At 34.4% G+C, this 24,251-nt stretch overlaps 3 protein-coding genes across 5 annotated transcripts; 2 read left to right on the forward strand and 1 right to left on the reverse strand.

The window, feature by feature from the left end:
• The first annotated feature begins 801 nt into the window (after positions 1 to 801).
• Positions 802 to 6,041, forward strand: LOC129887911 (65-kDa microtubule-associated protein 6-like). Of its 3 annotated transcripts, none has more exons than XM_055963152.1 (12): positions 802 to 1,053; positions 1,138 to 1,220; positions 2,073 to 2,276; positions 2,912 to 3,175; positions 3,313 to 3,528; positions 3,597 to 3,752; positions 4,217 to 4,376; positions 4,460 to 4,611; positions 4,808 to 4,895; positions 4,975 to 5,048; positions 5,131 to 5,205; positions 5,445 to 6,041. In XM_055963152.1, exons 2-12 carry the CDS (start codon positions 1,140 to 1,142, stop codon positions 5,769 to 5,771), a joined length of 1,797 nt encoding a protein of 598 aa, XP_055819127.1. In that variant the 5' UTR covers positions 802 to 1,053; positions 1,138 to 1,139; the 3' UTR covers positions 5,772 to 6,041. The 3 variants fall into 3 exon arrangements, with proteins under 3 accessions (XP_055819127.1, XP_055819128.1, XP_055819129.1); XM_055963154.1 differs by lacking the exon at positions 802 to 1,053 and adding an exon at positions 1,480 to 1,506 and having other exon boundaries at positions 1,137 to 1,220; XM_055963153.1 differs by lacking the exon at positions 802 to 1,053 and having other exon boundaries at positions 1,071 to 1,220.
• Positions 6,042 to 11,014: 4,973 nt separating this feature from the next.
• LOC129887914 (putative clathrin assembly protein At1g25240) lies at positions 11,015 to 12,226 on the reverse strand. The gene has a single exon (XM_055963156.1). The coding sequence runs from the start codon at positions 12,224 to 12,226 to the stop codon at positions 11,015 to 11,017; it is 1,212 nt and encodes a 403-aa protein (XP_055819131.1).
• Positions 12,227 to 14,733: 2,507 nt separating this feature from the next.
• LOC129887913 (G-type lectin S-receptor-like serine/threonine-protein kinase At1g11330) lies at positions 14,734 to 19,058 on the forward strand. Its single transcript, XM_055963155.1, has 6 exons — positions 14,734 to 16,263; positions 16,340 to 16,632; positions 16,733 to 16,943; positions 17,243 to 17,480; positions 17,584 to 17,734; positions 18,650 to 19,058. The coding sequence occupies exons 1-6, from the start codon at positions 14,976 to 14,978 to the stop codon at positions 18,932 to 18,934; spliced, it is 2,466 nt and encodes an 821-aa protein (XP_055819130.1). The 5' UTR covers positions 14,734 to 14,975; the 3' UTR covers positions 18,935 to 19,058.
• The last annotated feature ends 5,193 nt before the right edge of the window (positions 19,059 to 24,251 follow it).

Genomic DNA, 24,251 nt, shown 5'->3' on the forward strand with positions numbered 1-24,251 from the left:
TATTATTCTTTTCTTTTCCTTGCTTTTAAATTTCTATCAATCCATGATATTTCAATATTTTATTATCTTCTTGTTGTTATTTGTTCAGTAGCAAGTGTTTTGAAAATACTTTTTTCTATTTTTTCAAAAATAAAATAAAAGTTACATACAATATATTATTTTCATACCTCACTTACGAAAATAAATTAAAACAAATCAAATATATCTTTCTATTTTTTCTCATAGCTGGACTGTCCTGCAGCTGAACCATTTCTGCTCAGTTCTTCTTCTTCTTCTTCCTGAGCTAAATCAGCTCAAAAAACAACAAACTTTTTCCCCATTAATTCTCATTTTAGTTGTTATTGTTGTCCTCTTCTTCTATCTACCTAACTTCCCCTTTTTCTTATTAAAACTTTTTCCCCATTTTTCTTGTTTTTTCCTGAAGTAAAAGGAACAAAAATAATCAAGAAACGAAGTTACTAAGGAAAGCAAGTTCATTTTTGTCTTTTTATAGTTGGTGGCTTGGTGGGTATGACCTAATTTCTGTTTTTTTTTTCTTTTTTCTGGTGAGAGACAGAGAAAAAAATCATCTGTTCATACAAGAAAGGGAACATTTTTTTTAAAAGATTTTGTTTTGGGGTTTGTCATACGTTCCCTTTACGTGTAGTTTCTCTATCTTTTAAGGAATTGTGTGTGTTTTGGGGTTTGATAATGACCTTCTTTGTTACTATATAGAAATTATATGAAATGGGGTTTATGTAAAAGTGAGTTTTTTTTTTTTGTTTTTTTTTTTCTAAAATTTGTATTGGGTAAAGTGTATTATGGGTTTTTAGTATAATTTTCTTTGTCGTCTGATTTATCATCTTTAATGTTTGGAATTTTTAGTTTCCGTATTACGTCTTGTTATTTCGATCCGAACAAAGGGTAGTTGCTTTCTTGGTTTATATCATTTTGGTCCCCTTTTTTGTTCTGTTGATTGAAAAGACAGGATAAAAGTACTGTTGGCTTTATATTAGCTTTTCTTGAAGGAAGCTAATTGATTTTATGCTGTAAAAAGGGGCAATTTGTGAAAGGGTAAACTTTTCTTGAGCTTCTTTTTTTGTTTTGCTATTGTGAATGAGAAATAGAGAGGGATTAATCATCATTTATCATTAGCAGATATGATGCTGGCTTTTGCAAGTCCTTCTTGCTGTAGTGTCCATACAAGTTCAACTTGTCATACTTTACTTAGAGAACTAGAGGTACTTTTATCTTTTTTTGTCTTGATATCATTTGCTTTGCTGAAAGCTTCCTTTCATTGTTTTCATTCTTGTTGTTTCATTGGGGAATTTGGGTGTTTAATTATTGAGAGACTGTTACTATATGATGTTTCATGTACTTTGATTATTGTATTATTTGTAGTTACTGTTCAGTATGCTTTGTGATGCTTTCACTTCTGCTTATTCGCTTTCTGGACTGCTTTGTGATGCTTTCACTTCTGCTTATTCGCTTTCTGGACAGTTTTTCTGGAGCTGAGGTCTATACCGGGTATGTTGTTGTTGTGTTTACTGGAACCTTATTAATAATTCTTGATGTTCCAAAATTTCTTACTTAAATTTGGACAAGTTTATGTGTTTTGAGGAAGTTCTCTGAGGTTGAGTGGATGTTCGGCTGAAGAGCGGGGTTTTGCTGACCCTAACTTGTTTGGGACAGAGGCGTAGTTATTGTTGGTTGTTGAAAAGTGGGTCGTGAACATTATTAGTCACTTTTTGCTTTGAATGGTCTTTTAATGGTTTGGTAGTTGGCATGAGTGTTCTTACTATCATATTAGATTAATTGAGTTGGAATAGTTACCTTTTGTACTATTTTAGGTAAGTTGAAATCATGTAGTAGTCGAAGGAAAAAAAGAAGAAGAAATCATGTAGTAGTCTGTATGTGATACGATGGTGTATCAGAAGAGTTCTGATGGGAATGATTAATGCTTTCATTGGCTTTGAATTCTCGTGTACCTTATTGTTGATCTCTCCCTGTATATGCGAGAATACGAATTCAGTCAACCAAGTTAGAACTAGGAATTTGCAAGTTTTATTTGACTGTATTTATTTGATGTCCAGCAAATATGGAAGGACATTGGAGAGACTGAAGCTGATAAAGACCGTATGCTGTCGGAGCTGGAGAGAGAGTGTTTGGAAGTTTATCAAAGAAAAGTTGAAGAAGCTGCAAATACAAAAGCATGTCTTCATCAATCTGTTGCAACCAAAGAAGCCGAGGTTGCAACCTTAATGGCTGTTCTTGGTGAACTCAATATTAATTCACTGGTAATGAACTCTTCTCCAGTTCTCCTGGTGTTGGATAACGGTATTTGCTAAACGTACTGCTTTCTCTTTAAGATAACGGGATTTGCTAGAAGTCTTGAATTGGTTGAAAATTTCTCTCGTGATAGATGAACTTTTATAAAAGTTAGTTTTTTTCTTTTCAAAATAACCAAGAAATCCCCTAGAACCAATCCAATGGGACACGGTTCGAAACTCGGTGGATAATGGGCCTATCCGCTCTATCCTTCTCCACTTAAATACCAGAATTTGGTCTTCGGTAAGGTTCAAACCCGTGATGTGCGCCTAACCCACACATCATGTGTTGTGCTCTTATGACTAAACCAAAGCCCCATGGGCAACTTTCACACATGTTAGCTTACAGTCTGTTTCTTTATGTCTCATTTTAGGCATCATATTAGCTTATATACGGTTGTCTCGGAAGTTTGATTGGATTTTCTATTGGCTGATATTTAGATAGGGGATTAAAAATTCTGAAGATATTTAGATACGGGATTAGATGGAATTCTACTTTAATGTCACTGCACAATGAGATATGGATTAGTCCATTTCGATACTTTAAAAGTCAAGCAAACATCGTGCATATGCTAATGCCTCAACTTTCATTCTCAACTCAACAGATACAGCCAGAGAAGAAGTCAGCGTCATTGAAGGAGCAATTAGCATTAGTTACACCACTTATTGACGATTTAAGAGTTATGAAAGATGAAAGAGTTAAGCAGTTTGCAGATGTAAAGACACAAATCGACAAGATAACTAGTGAGATTTCTGGGTATTCTAGTATCATCAATGCTGTGAGTTCCTTAAATCGGGAAGATCACGACTTGTCACTGAGAAACCTCTCCGAATACAAATCTCATCTTCGTACTCTTCAAAAGGAGAAGGTATGCATGGTTTGACTTGCATTTTAACATGGAACAAAACGTCGTGCTTAACGATCATGAGTGCTGTACTTTTGGTTAGTATTGAGTGTACTTATTTTAGCAAATTAACTGGTAAGTATTTTTTTTTCTGCCTGCAGTCTGAGCGGATCCAAAAAGTTGTGGATTGTGTCAATGAGGTGCACACTTTATGTAGTGTGCTGGGTATGGATTTTGGCAGAACTGTGAGTGATGTGCATCCAAGCTTGCATGCAACAAGCCTGGGACAATCCACTAACATCAGCGTCAGCGCATTGGAAAGTCTAGAACAGGCCATCTTTAAACTGAAGACGGAAAGAAAAGTTCGATATCAGAAGGTATTGCTTACTTCTGTCTTCTCGTAGCTTTTTCTTCTTCTCCAATTTTAATCTCATCATTGATGCAGCTAAAAGATGTTGCTGGATCGTTGTTTGAGCTTTGGACCTTAATGGATACAACCAGAGTAGAAAAGAGCAAGTTATCCAGGATCACTTCCGTTCTTCGTCTTTCTGAGGCTGAGGTTACAGAACCAGGTGCTCTTTCTTTGGAGGTTATTCAACAGGTTTGTGAGCATTTACAATCTTTTCAAACGTATTGCCTTTCTTTCTTGTTCCCACTACCTCTCATTTTTATTTCCCTTGACCGACTCTACCAATACAACTACAACATACCCAGTGTAATTCTACGAGTGGGGTCTGGGGAGGGTGATGTTATTTAGCCTTACCCTTACCTTGTGAAGGTAGAGAAGTTGTTACCGATAGACCGTCGGCTCAAGTGAAGCATATAGAAAAAAATGGAGAAAAGTACAGTGGCAACCACAAATTGTAAGATAAATGAAGCAAAGACAACATGTAATAGTAAAACGTTGCATATAGGCAGTTTACTCATGAAACTAGTGAAGCATAGAGTCAAATGTACTAGTGCATTGGACTAGTTTCCCACAATTGCAACCACTGATCTGTCACTAACGACAATTTCTCAGGCCGTAGAGAAGTTTAATTTTGTCTATGACATTCATTTTGATAGATATCGACAGAAGTGGAGAGGCTGACCAAATTGAAAGCAAGCAGGATGAAGGAGTTGGTTATAAAAAGGAGAGCTGAGCTGGAGGACATATGCTACAAAAACCATATCGATCCTGATCCAAGTACTTCAACTGATAAATCTAGTGCAATGATAGACTCTGGTAAGACATCTAATCTCGGATGCATAAAGTTGTATTCCTCTAAGACGTCCGTTCACAGAAATGAGTTCAATCTTCATTTGAAGGTCTTGTGGACCCTTGTGAACTCCTGGCAAATATTGAAGCACAAATAAACAAAGCAAAGGATGAAGCTTTAAGTCGAAAAGATATAATGGATAGAATAGACTGGTGGCTTTTTGCTTGTGAGGAGGAAAACTGGCTTGAAGATTATAACCAGGTATAAATCAAATGATCTCCTCTAGGCCAATGACATAGCTTACTGCAGATTTCTTTTCACTATTGACTAATCCAGTTACTCTAGTTTAACATATGATGTTTGTGTTAATTATAGATTTACATTCCTTATCAAATGGAGTACAATAGTTGTAGATTTACTTTGTCCAAAGTATGAGTAGCGCTTTTTCTGTTATCAGGATTATAGACGTTACAGTGGTGGAAGAGGTGCTCACATACACTTAAAGCGGGCTGAACAAGCTAGAATTAAAGTGACTAAAATTCCAGGTAATCTACTCTGACTTCCTTGTTATCATTTATCTTGTCTATTCCGTTAAAAACTGAAATCGACTGCACTTGTTTTCAGTCATGGTTAACACTCTGATAAACAAGACACTAGCTTGGGAAGATGAGAAACAGAAATTGTTTCTTTATGATGGGGTGAGTTCTCCTGCAGCTAGAGTTTTCTAAATCTCCTCTTTTGGTTCTTATGTTTTGAAAATGAACTGGTCTCTACTTGTAGGTGAGATTGGTGTCAATATTGGAGGATTACAAAGTGGTCAGACAGCAGAAAGAAGAGTCAAAGAAACGAGCTCGGGTAATGTCAAATATTCTCATCTATCAATTAGTATTAATGTATGGAAAACAAGTACATAGTTAGGAGAATTCATGATGTAGAAGTCACATGAATGTAATTTGTACAATGTAACTGTCCTTGTAATATAGTACACCTTTCTACATATGTTTTGATCAAGTCGAAAGATGAGGAAAGAGCATCAAACTCTTTTCGTACTGACAAGAGCAATGTTTGACCTTCATCTTATCTTGTTCGTCCAGGATCAGAAGAAACTCCAAGATATGCTGCTGGCAGAGAAGGAATCTGTATATGGTTCCAAACCTAGCCCGAGAAGAAGCAGTAGATTTAGGAAGTCAAATGGTTACCATGGCAATGGACATGGATCTGTTACACCCAGGAACTCAATGTCTTGTGCAACTCCAGAGCTCTTAACACCCCGTTCCAACTCTACGCGGCACAATGGTTATTTTAAGGAAATGACAAGGCTCTCTACCGTCCCTCTCAACTTCGTGGCTATGGCTAAAGAAGATACTGTGTCATTCTCTTCTATTTCCTGTTCTGATGCAGAATCTCCACCTCAAGATTAAACGAAGAGAACCAAAAGCACTGGGCATACAAAAGATGGAGATACATACATAAAAGAGAACCACATCTGATGAAACAAAATGCCTAAGTAGAATATAATTTTTTTTATGTAGCGTTTCGCTTTAGCCATTATGCTATATATATTGTTTTTCTCTCTTATTTGGGGCTAATACTTTTGAACCGAGGTTTTTCAGAAACAACTTCTCTATCTCAATGAGGTAGTGGTAAAGTCTGTGTACATCCTCCAGACCCCACTTGTGAAATTTTACTGAGTATGTTGTTGTAGTATTTATTAATATTGTTACTTCCTTCTTCTGTCATGTATACTATAAATATTTGTTCTAAAATAGTTGTGAATTTAAACAATCAAAGAGATAATAATTGTCTTTTTTTCAACTTTGCCTTTAACATTAATTATTTTAGAATTAAAAGGTACATATATAGATAAAGATTGAAGAATTAATAAGGGATATATTGGTTAAACAACACTCCTTATTAATTTTTCTTAAAGGTTGTGTCAGACCTTATCATGAAACTAAAAAGGAACAGAGGGAGTATTAATTAAATTTTTCTTAATAGTTTGTTGCTAATCTCTTACTCCCTTTGTACCATATTAGTTAATCATTTTTCTTTTTACACACATATTAAGAAATTATAAATAAAAATATAATTTTACTAATTTACCCCTTAAATTTTTTTTTAGAAATTTTACAAACAAATGTGAATACTTTAAAAAAGAATTAATTGCAAGGAAAATATAGAAAAAAAATTAAGTAATGCTTTCTTGATTTAGTAAGGTGGACAACTAATATGAGACAAGATTTTTAGTAAGATGATCAACTAATATGGAACGGAGGAATACTAATTATTATACTCATCTTTTTGAAAATTTACTACTAATGTAATTATAATTAAAAATTGTAAACAATTAAATTATAGTTACTTTTTATTTTTTAATTTATCTCATTTACTTCAATTTGAATCAACTATGTTTTAATATTGTCTTTGTAAGATTGTCTTCAATTTATTGAGATGTTTTATTAAATATTTCAAGCTCAAACTAATTAGATTATCAAATAATTAAATTTTAAAAAATATTGTCTTAACTTTGAATGTCTTATAAAGGTAACAATCACTGTGATATTGATTTTTGTAATTAAAAGTATTACGAAATATTATATCAGTTAAAAAATGATACTCTAATTAGCATATTCACTAAAGTGAAGTCTAAATTTTATGTTAAAACACTTCTAGAATAATTTTTATAGTTTATACAACAATTGATTCTATTGAAAAAGTTTTCTAGACTATTATCAATAAAAGATATTTAAACATTTGTGTCATCATGTAACTTACAATAATTTATGTATGTCTATTTTTTTCTTACAAAATATTAAACAAATGTTATACTGAAAAAAATTAATTATTAAATTATAATCAATTACAATATCTTTTTATATGTAAATTAAATAATCGTAATTCTCTTTTCTAAATTTTGGCTATACGCCACCCATTTTATTAAGCCGCCCAATATCTCTTTCACTTATTGTATAATTGTCTTTGCAGGGTGATGACCATTGATTCATCCGTAGCAACTGTTTCCTAAGTTACATTCAGAGAGAAAACCAACTAAAAAACTTATGAATACCGAAGGAAATGTACATTAATGTAATGCTGTGATGTATTAGGCAATTCTGGAGCAACGAGTACACCTTTTCGCGGATGTCGTTATACATGATGATGGATGAAGATAGAAGGTACCGGAAGATCGCTGATCAATGTGTATTTGTAAGAGATTTCTTGTTTTATCATTTATCTGTACATGCTGACAGATGAAGATAACATATTTTCTTTGGATTATCTAATATAGGATTTCCGGAAGCTAGATACTAAGATGAGTTTGTTTTATGTATTGCTCACATTAATCTCTCCAAGTTCGTTTGCACGAAAAAAATAATAATTTCTCTAGCACCTTACCATCCATGTCTATTTGAAGCTTTTTTCTTTGGAGTCAAATATTCTTGTAACAACTGATGTGAGTACCACCAAAGCTTAGAGTTAAGTGTTGATAGTGGGAGTCTCTTACACAACAGATGTGCATTCCATTCTCTAACTAATTTCCTTCCCCTTTTCCCTTGCCTAATCCTCTAATGTATAGAAAATAATGATCAACTTGGTATACGAAGCATGGGCATCTCGTGTTCATATAAGGTTTGGGGAAGGGTCGCACTCAAGGTGCTATAGTGTAGGCAATTATTCTAACTTAAGCATCAATGACTGATATTATAGCTCGAACATGTGATACATTAGGTCACACAAAGGCAACTTTATCATTGCTTTGAGGTTCTCATTTGATCTCTCGAAATTTAGAATAAGTTATAAAACAAGGAAAAAATTACATAGTTTCAACTTTACTATCAATTTCCATGGAGCAACCTAATGTTAAGTTACACTGCCCTTTCATATAGATCGTCGCAGCAACATGAGCTAATTTATTTGCTTCGATTTCGCATCACATTTAAATCATGGGCATGAGACAGGATGTTGTTTTGAATCTAATGGTACTATGTGACACCTCTCAGAGAGACAAAACTTTATCTTTGAAGAATTTTCCATTCTTGAATTCACATAGATGTGAGTGACCTATTTTTTTAAGTAACTATATAGTCTTATAGGGTCATGTGGATCCCCCATATTAAATATTTGGTCTTAGCTATGAACTTGTAAATTAGAAATAGACAAGTTAGCCAGGCTGTGGAAGATGATTTTTCCAACATCATTCAAGGATGTTGCTGCCTGTGCCCTTCAATTTCATGGCCAGCTCAACACACTCAATATGATAAGAAAATAATTTTCTTTTAAGTTAAAAGCAAGTCTTATTATACCATGTGATTATCAATAATTTTCGCTTTTCTTTGAGAAAGAGAGAGTGTAACTAGAAGCTGTTTGAATAAGCTTATAAGTTGGTCAAATTAATTCAAGAGTATTTTTTGGTTTATCTATGTGTTTGGTAAAACATCAAAAGTGCTTATAAGCCAAACATGGCAAGTTTTCTCAATCCGGCACAAATTTTGTCCAATCTCCCCCCCCCCCCCCACCGCCTCAATTAAATTAAATTCCATGAAGACCAAGTAATTACTTGGCCGAACAAACATATCAAGATTGTAAAATTACACTCAAATTCAATTTCAATATGTCCTTCCAAAATAGGCTCTAAGTTTTGATAAAAAGCTCACTTCTCACAAGTTACGTGGGCAATTTAGTACAAGTGTCATTCTTGTTATGACGGAAGGATGCAAATTCGAAAACAGAGAAAATAAATAAATAACACCAAATTTAACGTGGGAAAAATCTTTCAAATCGAAAGTAACAACCACGGGATTTTTGAAATCCAAATTGCTCCACTATAACAATAAGAGGGTTACAAATATTCTCCTAAATGGCTACACAACAATTGTCAAGCAAGGAGAAGCAATAGCTATACCAACAAAAGTAATATGAAGAAGTTCACCCAAAACAGAGCTACTGTTCGGGACCTAAACTGAGATGTTGCTGACCTTCAAATCCGATCTCCACCGTTCAAATCAAACACTAAGATTTTAGGAACACTCAGTAAAAATTTCAGGCCGATTCAAAGGTTAATGAATCAGAAAACACAATTTGAACATTTCTGGTCGGGGAGGCAAAACTGCTGCGGAAAACACCATTTTCTTCTCTCTTCTCTCTTGTTGAAAGCTCTCTTAAAAACCTCTCTTATGTGCCTAATGTCTCTCAAATACACTACCAATGAACAATTACATAATTCTCTCAAATCATACTATTTATAGAGTGATACTTTTTCCTAAAGCCAAAACCAACTCCAAATAGAATTATAATTCCAATCATTTTCCAAATAGAATTGGGAACCAAATTAGGAGAATTATTTCAATCATTTTACAAATAGGATTAGGCCATGGGCCTTTGGCTGGAACATGGGCCATATCCCAATAATTCTACCTATCTTGTTAAATCATTTACAAGTTTTGTTGGATTAACAAAACTTGTCTTGTTCACAAGTTACGCCGGCGATTTAATACAAATTTCATTCTACCTATCTTGTTAAATTGTTCACAAGCCTTGTCGGATTGACAAAACTTGTCCTGTTCACAAGTTACCTCGGCGATTTAGTACAAATTTCATTCTACCTATCTTGTTAAATTGCTCACAAATCTTGTTGGATTGACAACACTTGTCTTGTTCACAAGTTATGCCGGTGATTTAGTACACATTTCATTCTACCTATCTCGTTAAATTATTCACAAGTCTTGTCGGATTGACAAAACTTTGCCCACAAGTTAAGTTGGCGATTTAGATGAAAAGTTATTGTTTCTTAAATATAGATGTGATCTTAAAATAGCTATTACCTATCACATTATATAGTCGACTCCAATTTATTTGAAGTTAAAAAAATGAATAAACACAACTCCAACAGTCTTCTTTTTTTCCTTCTCTTGTTTGCTCAAAGGAAAAAAAGAGTCACATTCATAATCATTAACATTAGTAGTGCATGAGTTGATTTCCTTGAGGTACCATGGACCAAAGAGATCACTTACACAAGTGTATTTAATACGTGTTGAATGAATAATATGTGTTGAGATCCTCCAAAACTTTGTTGCCACTAGTAAATGAACTATAAGAAATATTCTTCATCGCATGATATAAGGGGTGGCGCCAGAGGGGCAGAAGGACAAGAAAGTTACACTACATATACAATTTCATTTTTTTCATGTATATATAATAGATATTTTTGATCTTTTTTGATTAAAATTATGTTTCTACCATTGCACGGTGCAAACCTTGATTCGTGGCGAGGTATCATTGGCTAATTCTTCCTTTGGTGAAAAAGCCAATAGTCCATTCTCCTTCTTTTTTTTGTCATTCGTAATTGTTCCTCATTGCCTAAATGACTCTTTATTGGAAACATATGTATAACAACTCCTTTGATTAAATAGTATTCTATAGTGATACAAATATGTAAAAAAAGAAAAAGAAAAAAAGCAGTTTGGTCCACTAAAGCTCTCGTTATGCGCGAGATTTAGGAAAGGACCAGACCACAAGTAATACAAATATGTATAAATGTAAATAATGTTTCCTTTTTTTTTTTCTCTCTTTTTGCTATTGTGTTACTAATATTGCATTTGAAAGTTTTTCGCATATAGTCAATGTTTTCACATATAGCCACTATTTTCGCATATAGCCAGCTTTTCTATAAGAAGCTAATTAGATCTGGTAACTCTGGAGTTTTACTAGGTACATTATTTGTACATATTTCAAAAGGATTAATTGTAATTGATGCAATTTTCACTCCATCATTTTGCATCAAATCGTCATCAAATTTTTCCCAATTATCAGTAATCACTGTCCTCAATTTGCTTTCTTTTTCAAGATTCTCGATATGCTGATCACCAATTTTTTCAGGTACAACAACAATAGCTTTACCTTCGTGTTGATGAGGACTCATTCGCGAGTCCTTTTCAGATACCCCGTTGATAATTTCTTCAAGTTCCTTAATATCTTCATATGGAATTTGCTCGATTGTTGGAAACTCGGCTGCATTTTTCACCCCTATACTTTGACATAACTCGAAATATAGTGACAATTCTTCACCTTGGATTGTGGCTTTTTGCACGATCCTAAGTGCCATGCTAGCTTCGACTTTCCCAGCAGTATATATACGCAACAGAATTCTAGCAATTCCATTGCAAATTCTGCTGTAAACGTCGAAAACTTCAATCATGACACAATCCATAGCTTCAAGAACAAGAGGGACAACAGCATTATCACATAATGGCCTAATTTCGAGCAACATATCGAGTAAAAATTGTAATTTTTGAAGCAGGACAAGATCTTGAATCATTGAATAACGTCCTTCAACAAAAACAACGACGTCATAATTATTATTATTATCGTTATTGTTGTTGTTGACGTGTTCCAAATTTTGTAAATTCCTCCTTTCTTGCAAATTCATAAAAAGAAGGGATGATTTTTGATCAAGATATGTGAAATAAGCTCGAATAAACTCATTTATTCCCCAAATCTTATAAGGATGGGAATATCCATCATTGAAATTCGATAAATCAAATGGTAATCTCCCGATCCTTTGTATCGCGGGGATTTTCGAACTATAGACCCCGTGCATGAGCATTAATCCTTTAATTGCAACAATCCAACTCTTTGTTTTTTCCATACGTAACGAAATTGACCAAATGAGACATTTTAGGTGGCTTGGAGATAATCGTAGCCACTTATAAACGCGATCCACATTTTTCATATCGATCGTGAATTCATCGTGGCTCGTAGCTTTTATTACCGCAGCTTCCATTTCTGGATTTCGATACGATGTTCGACTCGATAGGCTAGCTAACCACAGGCTTTTTTGATCTTTGACTAAACCAGAAGCTTTTCTCCATAGCCTCATTGTTTGTTTGTTTTTTTTTCGGGTTTTTTTTTAAAATTTTTTTTTAGCTATGTGATTTTCTCCTGCTTTTTTCTCTTTCGTGATATTCAAGTAAGAAAATTGGCATTTGTTTAAGGAATTGGGAACAAAAAAAGGAGAACAAATGACCAAGAAAGAGTTGGGTAGTAGGGGAAACACACATGACATAAGTTATGAAAAAAGTATATAAAATAAAGGGAACCACATTTTTGTGAGGTTTGTTAGAATTACTAATTTTGTGTAGTTCTTGTAAATTGGAACAATTGTTTTTTTGGGGGGGTTTCCTCGTAAATAATTCATCTATTTTTCAAGTATGTAATTGTTTTAAAATAAAATAACATGCGTTTGTGTTCGCGATAAGAGGGGGTTGGCATGGTAAAACATTTATTTATTTGCGTTGAGATTAAGACATCTGAATTTGAATTGATATTTGGATAATTAAAGTGATTTGAATGTTGAATAATTAAGACGGTTTGATTTTTAATATATCTGAATGTGCATAATTTATTTCAAACATAATAAATATATAATTCGAACCATCGGATCATTCATTTATTGTCCTCTTATTATCCTTTATTTCGTTAGTAGTTGGTGATGATGGCTGAAGAATGTATAATGGTTGATAATGGTGTTGATGGTATTCGACAACGGTACTAGTTGTGATGGTGGAGATGGTTCGTAGTAAAAAATACGTATTAACCGCAATGGAGATAGTGGTTGATAGTGATGGCGGTGGCGGTGACAAAATCATTATAATGTTGTAGTAGCAATTACCTAAATGACTAATCATGTATTCACTATCCTTTAACATGTGTTAAACATAATAAAACATACTGTTGGAACTGATAATCCTTAATTAATTAATGCTTTCAAATTTTGGCCTAATATGTATTTTCATTACTTCGATTTTTAACTGTTAAAATTCAATTGCTCGATTTAATATAAATATATGATACAGATAAATATTTTCCATGATTTAATATATTCCAACTAAAGACTCTTCACACGAGTATATGAGGATTAAATGTGCATTATAATGTGGGCAATTACTTCCAAACAGAACCCCCCTCAATACTAAAGTTGGTTGGTAGGAACGATATACAAAGTTGATTACAGGTTCACGTGAATTCAATATTTTTATATAAATTATGTATATATATATATTAAAAATTTATTAAATACAATAATAATAATATCCTCAGTATAATTCTATAACTAGAGTTCGGGGAGAATAGAGTCAAGAGTACAAGCATACCATACCCTTATCATGTGAAGAAGAAGGAACAATACTAATTATTGCACGTTAATCCAGTTATTGTTATATTATTAACTTTAAATCATTACAAAAACTCATAAATTTTAAATTTTGAATCCGTTTTTTTACCGATTTAAAAAGTGAATATTTTCTATGGTATTGGAAAGGACTTACTATTTCCATCACCAAGTGGTCCAAGAAAATGACATGTTGATGTGCCATATGAGATCAAAGCACCCTTCATCTATCTACATTATTGAGGAATTTATTGATTCTAACTACTTTTTTCCTAACTTTAAAGTAAAAATCGTATAAATATAATTTTTGTACTTTGCATCCCTCTTTTTTTGGTTCAAACATAATATTTTTCTTTAATTCTACAATTTTGGTGTTTGTGTATACCTCGATTATTTCAAAGAATACTTGTTACATTCTATATATCGAAGAAATCTCAAGTTATTTTTTATTTTGTTTCAGTTGAAATTTGAACCCTAGCCTCTTACGGTTTTCACACACTTTAGCACTATGAGATATACAGAGATTTTTATACAAATGAAGATGAAACTCAAATGTGTTTGAGAGTACCCAACCAACGCCTTGCTCAGTTGTTAGCTCAAACACGCTTGTTAGAGGCAAATTCAAAATTTGAAATTCATTAAGAAATGAGCCTGGCTATTATCAAAGGCGGATCCAAAATTTAAAGTTTACGACCAATAATAACCGACTTCATAATCAAAAATATTTATAAATATTTGACATTGGTTACCATTGAGGAGAGTTATGGATGACATCCTTCACCTTTAATTAGGGGTCTTGGATTCGGACACTCAGAATGAAAAACCTTTCGATGAGGAGGGCTTTACCCCTAGTGTGCCTTGCTACTACCGAGGAACATTGTGGATGGAATGGAATAGATCATTTACCTTTAAGTACGAGTCTTGTCTTCGAGGTCTGAGAATGAAAAACTTTTAAGCGTGGAGCATTTTACCTCCTTAGTGGGCCTACTTGGGCCGAACCTAATTAGTCGAGTCAGTGAGCTTCATATAGTCAATGGTAAAGCCAAAAGACTATTGAAAGCTTGACTAGTGAATTTGCTAAAAAAAAAAAAAAAATCGATCAAAAAAAAAAATGAAAAAGATTCTGACTTGCCAAAAATTGGATGAAAAGTTTGATATGTAAAACAAAGTTAGAAAGTGATGTCTACTTAATCAGTTGAAACAAATCCTTCCCATTATCTGATCTTAGTCATTATAACACCATACATTTTTTGTGGTTATAGATGCATATTATTATATATTTTTATTGGTGTTAAATCTGTTTACGCGTACCTCGACTAATTACACAGTATATTTGTCACCTCCCACTAGCAACAATAGGTACCAGGTAGATCATTGATGCATAACTTTAAAAGAGATTCCAGCTTAATTTCCAACAAAATCTTGATGTTCTTTTTGTTGTTTGAGAAAAAAAAAAGTGATGATCACTAGTAACCAAATTCTGCAATATTTTCTTGTTAACATTCTTGTTTTTAATTCTTTTTACTTAGGACTTTGCTTATCAATATGTAACATTAGTAGCACTCAATATCTAAAAGATCCAGAAACTTTATGGTGTCCTGATAACATCTTCAAGTTGGGATTTTTCAGTCCTGGAAATACCTCGAATCGTTACGTTGGTATTTGGTACAATTTCTCAGAAAAAACTGTTGTTTGGGTAGCAAATAGAGATAAACCATTGAAAGATTCATTTGGTGTTTTCAAGATTTCTGAGGATGGAAATCTTGTTGTGATGAATGGAATGAAAGATATTATTTGGACGTCGAATATTTCATCTACTTCACATGTTGTTACGAATTCGATTGCTCAATTACAAGGTGGGAACCTTGTTTTACTTGACAACTCGAAAAATAGGAACATAATATGGCAAAGTTACCAACATCCTAGTGATACATTTTTGCCTAAAATGAAAATTCCTATTAACTCTGTTAAGACAGGGGAGAAAACAGGGCTAAGATCTTGGAAAAGTCCTTTGGATCCAAGTTATGGTGATTTTTCGACTAGCATTACCGCGATTCTTCCTCAGCTTTTGATTTGGAAAGGGAAGAATCTTTACTGGCGAAGTGGTCAATGGAATGGTCAAGTTTTTATTGGAATAAAGGGTATGAGTAGTGTGCATATTGGTGGATACAATGTTGTTGATGATGCAGAGGGTACTGTCTATCTTACGGGTCTTGTTGAACGAAAAGAAGCTATAAGGTTCGTGTTGGACTCGAGTGGGAACTTGGTACAGTCATATTGGGATGGGATTGAGAGGATTTGGAAGTTCCCGTGGTCATCTATCGAAAATGATTGTGATGTTTATGGAACTTGTGGTTTATTTGGGAGCTGCAATTCATTGGATTCGCCAATTTGTTCGTGTTTAAGAGGGTTTGAGCCAAAGAATAGCGATGAATGGGAAAAGGGGAATTGGAGTAGTGGTTGTGTAAGGAGAAGAAGTTTGCAATGTGATCAAGAAAAGAACAAAACAAGTACAAGAGATGGATTTTTGAAGATGGGAAACATGAAAGTGCCTGATTTCGCTGAATGGTTAAGTCCTAAGCTTGAAGATGAATGCAAAAGCCAATGCTTGAGTAATTGTTCTTGCTTAGCTTATGCTTTCAACATAGGAATAGGCTGTATGTCGTGGAGCGGATTCTTGATTGACATTCAACAATTCCAAGGTTCTGGCACGACACTTCACATCCGTGTTGCACATTCTGAACTCGGTATTGATTCATTGTTTCTTGATTTGCCACTATTTCATTGTTTTAAGTAGTCTTACATGGTTTGTTTTTGCTGAAGATCATCCCGGAGATATCAGACTAATCATCGTTCTAGTGATTGTATTGTTTTTTATTGTTTGCGTTGGCGTGCTTCTTATCTGGTTTTGGATGTCAAGGCAAAGAGGTAAAATATGGTTTCAGTTTAAAAGGAACAATCAGTTAGATGCAAAGAAGATCTGTTTGGGAGAAGTTATTAGTAATGTTGATTTGGAGGAGTTGCCAATTTTCAAGTTTGAAGTGCTTGCAATGTCAACAAACCAGTTTCATGACAACAATAAAGTTGGACAAGGCGGTTTTGGTCCGGTATACAAGGTGAGCCTTTTCTTTCCTTCGAGTGGACCAATACGTTCCAACTCCAGTTCTTGTAAATGCAACTGTCTAGTAGTATCGTTTTCCTGTTTTTTGTTCGTAGGGAGTATTAGCAGACGGGGAAGAAATAGCTGTCAAGAGGCTTTCGACTGCCTCAGGACAAGGGATGGAAGAGTTCATGAATGAAGTGTTGTTGATATCTAGAGTCCAACATAGAAACCTTGTTAGATTATTGGGATGTTGCATAGAAAAAGAAGAGAAGATGTTGATCTATGAGTATTTGCCAAATAAAAGCTTGGATTTTTTTCTCTTTGGTTAGTCCTAAATAAACTCTTACTCTACTCTGCATTATATAGTCAAGACCTCTTTATAACATTCATTCTCTATAATAATATTTCACTATACCAACCAAGTTTCTGTTAGAACCAACTTTTATATTATGTTATAGCATTTCGCTATAGCAACCCAAAACAATATTCAAACAAACGACGTTGTTACAGAGAGGTTTGATTGTATATTCATAAAAAACTTTCCTCTTTTATCACATGCAAAAGCTTAGGTTGTTATGGAAAGAAAATACTTTGAATGTCATTGTATTTCGATGAATGTTTAGATCAAACGCATAAAGGGATGTTGGATTTGAGCAAACGATTGCACATTATCGAAGGGATAGGGCGAGGACTACTATATCTACATAGAGATTCAAGAATAAAGATAATCCACCGAGATATAAAGCCAAGTAATATCTTGTTAGATGATGATTTCAATCCAAAGATTTCAGACTTTGGCATGGCTAGGATTTTCAAATGCAACCAAGATCAAGCAGAGACAAGGAAAGTTGCAGGAACATAGTAAGTATATAGACATTCAATGTGGAAATTTTGTTGTTGTTGTCTAAAATTTCCCACATTAAGCCAATTTGTTGATTTCATCGTCGAATTTGCATTGTCTTAGTGGTTATATGGCTCCAGAGTACGCGATCAAAGGGACATTTTCTGAGAAATCAGACGTTTTTAGCTTTGGTGTGCTATTGTTGGAAATCATGAGTGGGCAAAAGGTTGCAAGTTTTTGGAATGAAGAGATCTCAGTAAGCCTTCTTGGATATGTAAGTTTCCTTAAAACTCTGTTGTACTTAATTGCGAGAAGCAAACTTTAAAACTTGATATAGAATATTATAGCCCCGTGAAATAAGGACATTATGATCGATTGAATTGGATGTTATTAATGTTCAAACCTTTAGTACAACCTTTTCTGATCCCGTTGAAGGGAAGGCCCCTTATTATACCAGCATCTCTTTAGGTTCTTCGAGTAGCCAGAGGTGTATATTTCCATTCTGCTAGGATCCGGTATCATAAGTCGTATCGTTTCTCCCTTTGTGGAAAAAATGGGTTTTTGTGTATGGATACTTGGTTAAGCAATGATCAGTGTAGGTGTTCTTGAATTTTTTATTTGGGCTCATCATATGTTTACAATGGACGACTGGATAGACTCTCGTCCTAGTTACCATTTACAACTCCTTTGGATTTCTTTCATGTTTTGTCACCATGGTTGACCAGGGGCTGATGTACCATATACAATACAGATTCGCAGAACTCAATAACTTTGATTTTGACCCCTTGTATTTGTGTTAAACAATTCATTTGACGTGTATAAATTTAGGACCCAATAATTTCAAAATGCTAAATCTTAGCACATGATAATAAAGTAAATATGAAAAATTATATGTATGGTAATTATTTACTAATTGTAATCTAATTAGTGAAAGAAATTATTGTAGTCCTATTCGAACAGAAAACGGGGAAAGCCTAGGACACCTATAGACTCTATATAAGAATGTGATATTGTAAATATTGAATAACATAAAACAATATTAATTTCAGCATATTAATTAACACATGAACTTCATTCTCTTCGTTTCCGCATATTAGTTTTAACACATAACCTTTAAATCTTGAGTCTGCCTCGTTGTTAATTCATTATACATCTAAAAACCGCTAAAACAATATAATTTTTTTTTCAGGCATGGGAACTATGGAAAGAGAATGATTTATCAAATTTCATTGATCCAGTCATATGGGATCCCAGTTTTGAAATGGTGTTAACAAAATGCATACACATAGGTTTGTTGTGTGTTCAAGAATTTGCTAGAGACAGGCCAACAATTTCAAATGTTCTTTCCATGTTTTCAAGTGAAGTAGTTATAAATCTTCCTACGCCATTGAAGCCTGCTTTTGCTAATTTTTATGATGGTAATGAAGTTGGTTCTGTAAATTATGTCACTCTGACAAACCTTGATGCTAGATAATTATTATGACATATTGTGAATAGTACCTAGATAAAAATCTGGTTTACCAATTTCTATTTTTGTATCTAAATGTTTTGATTTGATTTGATTTAATCAAGTGAAAATACAACAGGATTGGAAACAGTCTTTTTATCTCATAAAAATAGGAATAAAGTCTGCGTACATTTTACCCTCCCTACATTCATTTATGGGATTATACCGGGTGTATTCAGTGACATCCCTGCAAGGTTTTTTTAAAATAAAAGGCAAGTACCTTAGGCCTACAAATTTGAGGGGCATCGTCTTTTACCAATAATTAAATTATATTTTTTCAAAATAAATAAATAAAATATTCAGTATTATTTGTAGGAAAAAATGATTTTTTTCGTATAAAAGAAAAGAATTATTAAAAAAAACTTGACATATGAACAATTAAAAAAAAAATTATTACAAGAATTCGATTATAAAATTTAGCCCATAAACCAAATATTTTAGATTGGGCTATTTAGCCCATCTTTACACACTCAGAATCAACAGACCTTCCTACGTAACTGTACATGCAACAACAACAAAAAATACAACAAAAATAGCAGTATGTATATGTAATGTAACGGTGTTATATAAATAGTGTATGATTGTGTATATATGACGTATAACTATATATCAGAAATGTATAATATTCATATACGTTATTTATACAATATTTATACATTGCAACCATTCATCTTCCTCAACGAGCTAATTTATTTTAATCCTAATAAACTCAAATCTCTACTAAACAATCCCAAATTTTAAGTATAAACTCCTTTTGATGTTTCGAATATGTTATTATTCACTTGAAGGTATATAACCTATTATAATCACATGCTAAAATTCACCGATAAAATAGAAAAAAAAATTGTACACTGTTAATGCATACAACTTAAATCCAATAGGAAGTTGACATATTTGCACTCATTTATCTTAAACAGAAGCCTTTCAAATGATCAATCAAATTAAAGTCACTCAATAGGCAACTTCAAATAGCCTTTCATATCTTTTTAATAATAGTTCTAAATTCACATATTTAAATCTTAGGTTTGAATTAAATATCCTGCATACCCTATTAGAAAATTGCTAATTTTCAACAGGCTTTTCGACAAAATTTGGCTCATCGATAAGGGGTTTTTGACGGAAAAGTTGTCGAAATGTTAGCGATGAGCCAATTTCCGATAGAATTTGTCAGAAAATTTCACCAAAAATTAGAGATATGAATTAAACATCCTGCATACTACCAGAAGATCGCTAATTTTTTTACATATGCCTGTCGAAATTTGGCTTGATGATGAAAGGTTTTAGACAGAAAAGTTGTTGAAACGTCATCGACAAACCAATTTTTGATGAAATTTACATTAGAAATTAGTAATATGAATTAATTAAACATCCTTATTCACTATCAGAAAATCACTAATTTTCGACGGAAGTTCCGTCAAAAATTGGCTTATCGGTAAGAGGTTTTTGTTGACTAGAAGGTATGGTTAGTCAAGCTAATGGTAGTTAAGCTAACAAGATTAGTTAGTTTGTTGTTAGAAGTTAACTAACTAGTTAACAGAATTAGTTACAAATACTGTTAGAATGTGTATGTGTACAAATATACACAATACACTATATATGCATATATACATGTAGTTGGAATGAGATAATAACAAAAGAAGATATTTCTTTCTCTTTCTACTTCTCTCTAAACTCTGAACTCTCTTCATCTCCTTCACCTCTGGTTCGTCTCTTCTTTCTCCATTAAGGGAGCTCTGAGAACCTCCATTAATGGAGTTTTAGCATGGTATCAGAGCTTGCACGACGATCTACGAAGTGCGACAAACTCCTGCTGAGATTCAAAGCCGAGGAGCACTAGAATCGCAAGTCAGCGGCGAAACAAACAAAGGAAATGGTGATTACAACCGGATTTGAAGCTGGATCTACAGAAACCAGCAACCAAAATGCAAACGAGGCAACTCGATTCAACATTCCAGTGATAGATCATGTAGTTGGAATGAGATAATAACAAAAGAAGATATTTCTTTCTCTTTCTACTTCTCTCTAAACTCTGAACTCTCTTCATCTCCTTCACCTCTGGTTCGTCTCTTCTTTCTCCATTAATGGAGCTCTGAGAAGAGACGAACCAGAAGTGAAGGAGATGAAGAGAGTTCAGAATTTAGAGAGAAGTAGAAAGAGAAAGAAATATCTTCTTTTGTTATTATCTCATTCCAACTACATGTATATATGCATATATAGTGTATTGTGTATATTTGTACACATACACATTCTAACAGTATTTGTAACTAATTCTGTTAACTAGTTAGTTAACTTCTAACAACAAACTAACTAATCTTGTTAGCTTAACTACCATTAGCTTGACTAACCATACCTTCTAGTCAACACTCCCCCTCAAGCTCATGGCTTAAACAAGCCCAGTACTCCTAGACCATTCAGCAGTAGTTGATGTTGGGCTTTGCCGAGACTCTTTGTGAATAGATCGACTAGTTGATTTCCAGTGGGTGTGAATTCAGTCTTCAAGAATCCTTGACATATTTTTTCCCTTACAAAGTGACAATCTATGTCTATGTGTTTGGTTCTTTCATGGAATATTGGATTTGCAGCAATTTGTATGGCTGATTTGCTGTCACAAATCATTCTGACTGGAAGTTCAATTTGAATGCCAAGTTCTTTGAATAGACCAATTAACCAAGTTACCTCAGCTGCACAATTTGCCATACTTCTGAATTCTGCTTCTGCTAAACTTCTGGATACTGTTTCTTATTTCTTAGACTTCCAGGATATGAGACTTTCACCATATTTGATTACATATCCAGTAACTGATCTCCTGGTCTCTAAGCATGCACCCCAGTCTGAGTCACAATATGCAAGGAGTTGTTCTGATGCTTCTGATGGCATGAATAGCCCAAGCCCTGGAGCTTCTTTGATGTATCTGACTATTCTGAGTGCTGCATCCATATGTGATTCCTTGGGGCAATGCATATATTGACTCAGCTTCTGGACTGAAAATGCAAGATCAGGTCTGGTCATAGTAAGATATAGGAGTCTTCCTACTAGCCTTTGGTACCTGTCAGGATCCTTCAGAGCAGGGTCTTCATGTTCTCCTTTTGGAGCAACAGCTTCATCATATTTGACTGAGGTCAATTTTAAATTTTGTTCAAGTGATGTAGCTGCAGGCTTGGCTCCCCCTAGACCAGTTTCAGCTATCAGTTCCATTGCATATTTTCTTTGAGATAGGTGTATGCCTTTGCTGGATCTGGCAACTTCAATCCCAAGGAAAAATTTAAGTTCTCCAAGGTCCTTCATCTTGAACTTCTTCTGCAGATCACTCCTTGTGCAGTCTATCAGATGTTGTTCACTGCCAGTGATCAAGAGATCATCTACATACACTAGGACAATCACAATACCATCTTCAGTTTTTCTAGTAAACAGTGAGTAATCATAATGGCTCTGGATGAAGCCCAATTGTACCAAGGCTTCTGTCAATTTTAGGTTCCACTGTCTGGGAGCCTGCTTGAGGCCATAGAGTGACTTGTGGAGTTTGCAGACCTTGCCTTGCTCCCTCTGTCTAGCAAAACCAGCAGGAACAGTCATATAGACATCCTCCAAGAGATCACCATTGAGAAAAGCATTGTGAACATCCATTTGATGAAGACACCAGCCTTTGGAAGCAGCCAAAGCAATGACAGACCTGACTGTAACCATTTTTGCAACAGGACTGAAGGTTTCACCATAGTTAAGCCCCTCTTGCTGGCTATACCCTTTGGCCACCAGCCTAGCCTTATATCTCTCAACTTCACCTGATGCCTGATATTTGACTTTGTAGACCCACTTGCAGCCAATGGGTTTCTTACCAGGGGGCAGATCAACCACACTCCAAGTGTGATTATCTTGCAGGGCAGCAATCTCCAGTTCCATAGCCTGGATCCATTTAGGATCAAGTGAGGCTTCAGAGTAGGAGATAGGTTCTCTTGTAGCTGAGTAGGCAGCCAGAGCATGAGCATAGTGAGGAGACAGATGGGTATAAAACACATGGTCAGATATTGGGTAAGAGGAGGAAGAGACACCATGATTGGCAGTGACAAAGTCTTGAAGCCATAAGGGAGGATGGGTTTGTCTAGATGACCTCCTAGGAGGTGGAGGTGAGGAAGCAGGAGCAGGAACAGGGCATGAGGAAGAAGGTGGCAAGGAGGGTAGTGGCATAGGTGGAGAGGCAATATGGGGAGAAGGGATAGTGACAACTGGAAACAAGGGATTAGAGGACACTTGTAAGTCTTTGAAGGGAAATATATCCTCCTTGAACACTACATTTCTATTAACAAACATAGATTTGGAGTGCAGATCTTAGAGGAGATAGCCCTTTTGGGATAGGGAGTAGCCCATCATGACTGCAGGAATAGCCCTGGGGGGAAATTTGTCTGAAATCTTGGGACAGGCTGCATAGCACAGGCACCCAAATGTTCTGATATGGGAGAGTGGAGGAGGTGAAGAGTGAAGCATTTCAAAAGGAGACTTATAGTGAAGGAGTTTAGAGGGAAGTCTGTTCAGAAGATACACAGCAGTAGTGACACACTCACCCCAAAACTTCAGAGGCACACTAGCTTGAAACCTGATTGCTCTAGCCATGTCTAGAATTGTTCTATGCTTTCTTTCAGCAACCCCATTTTGTTGAGGGGTGTAGACACATGAACTTTGATGAAGGACACCAAGAGTGGATAGTAGAGATTGAAAGTCATGGCTAAGGAACTCACTCCCATTGTCAATTCTGAAGATTTTAATAGTAGTAGAGAAAAAATTATGAACTTGTGCAAAGAACTTTCTCAGCACCACTATAGAATCATACTCAGCTGCTCGAGGTCATATTCTACTTCAAACTCCTATCCCAAATCTAAACAAAGCTTTCACCGAAAAATTCATCAAAATGTCACCGACGAGTCATGAATTTCCAATGGAATTGTCAGAAAAATTCACCAAATATTAGAGATATGGATTAAATAACTTGCATTCGCTCTCAAAAAATCGTTAATTTTCTACAGACATTCTGTTCGAAATTTGACTTGTCGATAAAATGTTTTCGATGGAAAAGATGTCGAAACGTAAACGACAACCCAATTTCCAATGTAATATAGCAAAAATTTTCATCGAAAATTAGCAATTTTCTGATAATAATGATATGAATTAAACATCTTGCATATACAACTCAATAATTTTATGACATAGTAATGGCATCTTTTATTGCACTGAAACCTGTGGTATATTGTCTTTTATACTTTTGTTGTATCCAAGATATACACAAACAAAAGAA

This window comes from Solanum dulcamara, chromosome 4 (assembly GCF_947179165.1).
Source record: "Solanum dulcamara chromosome 4, daSolDulc1.2, whole genome shotgun sequence".
In the NCBI taxonomy this organism is placed as follows: domain Eukaryota; kingdom Viridiplantae; phylum Streptophyta; class Magnoliopsida; order Solanales; family Solanaceae; genus Solanum; species Solanum dulcamara.

Coding starts and splice junctions, on each gene's coding strand:
- LOC129887914 (XM_055963156.1), bottom strand. CDS start 12,226: ATGAGGCTATGGAGAAAAGCTTCTGGTTTAGTCAAAGATCAAAAAAGC.
- LOC129887911 (XM_055963152.1), top strand. CDS start 1,140: ATGATGCTGGCTTTTGCAAGTCCTTCTTGCTGTAGTGTCCATACAAGT. Junction 1,221..2,072: donor CTTTACTTAGAGAACTAGAG/GTACTTTTATCT, acceptor TTTGATGTCCAG/CAAATATGGAAGGACATTGG. Junction 4,612..4,807: donor GGCTTGAAGATTATAACCAG/GTATAAATCAAA, acceptor TTCTGTTATCAG/GATTATAGACGTTACAGTGG.
- LOC129887913 (XM_055963155.1), top strand. CDS start 14,976: ATGATCACTAGTAACCAAATTCTGCAATATTTTCTTGTTAACATTCTT. Junction 17,481..17,583: donor AGGAAAGTTGCAGGAACATA/GTAAGTATATAG, acceptor GCATTGTCTTAG/TGGTTATATGGCTCCAGAGT. Junction 17,735..18,649: donor CAGTAAGCCTTCTTGGATAT/GTAAGTTTCCTT, acceptor TTTTTTTTTCAG/GCATGGGAACTATGGAAAGA.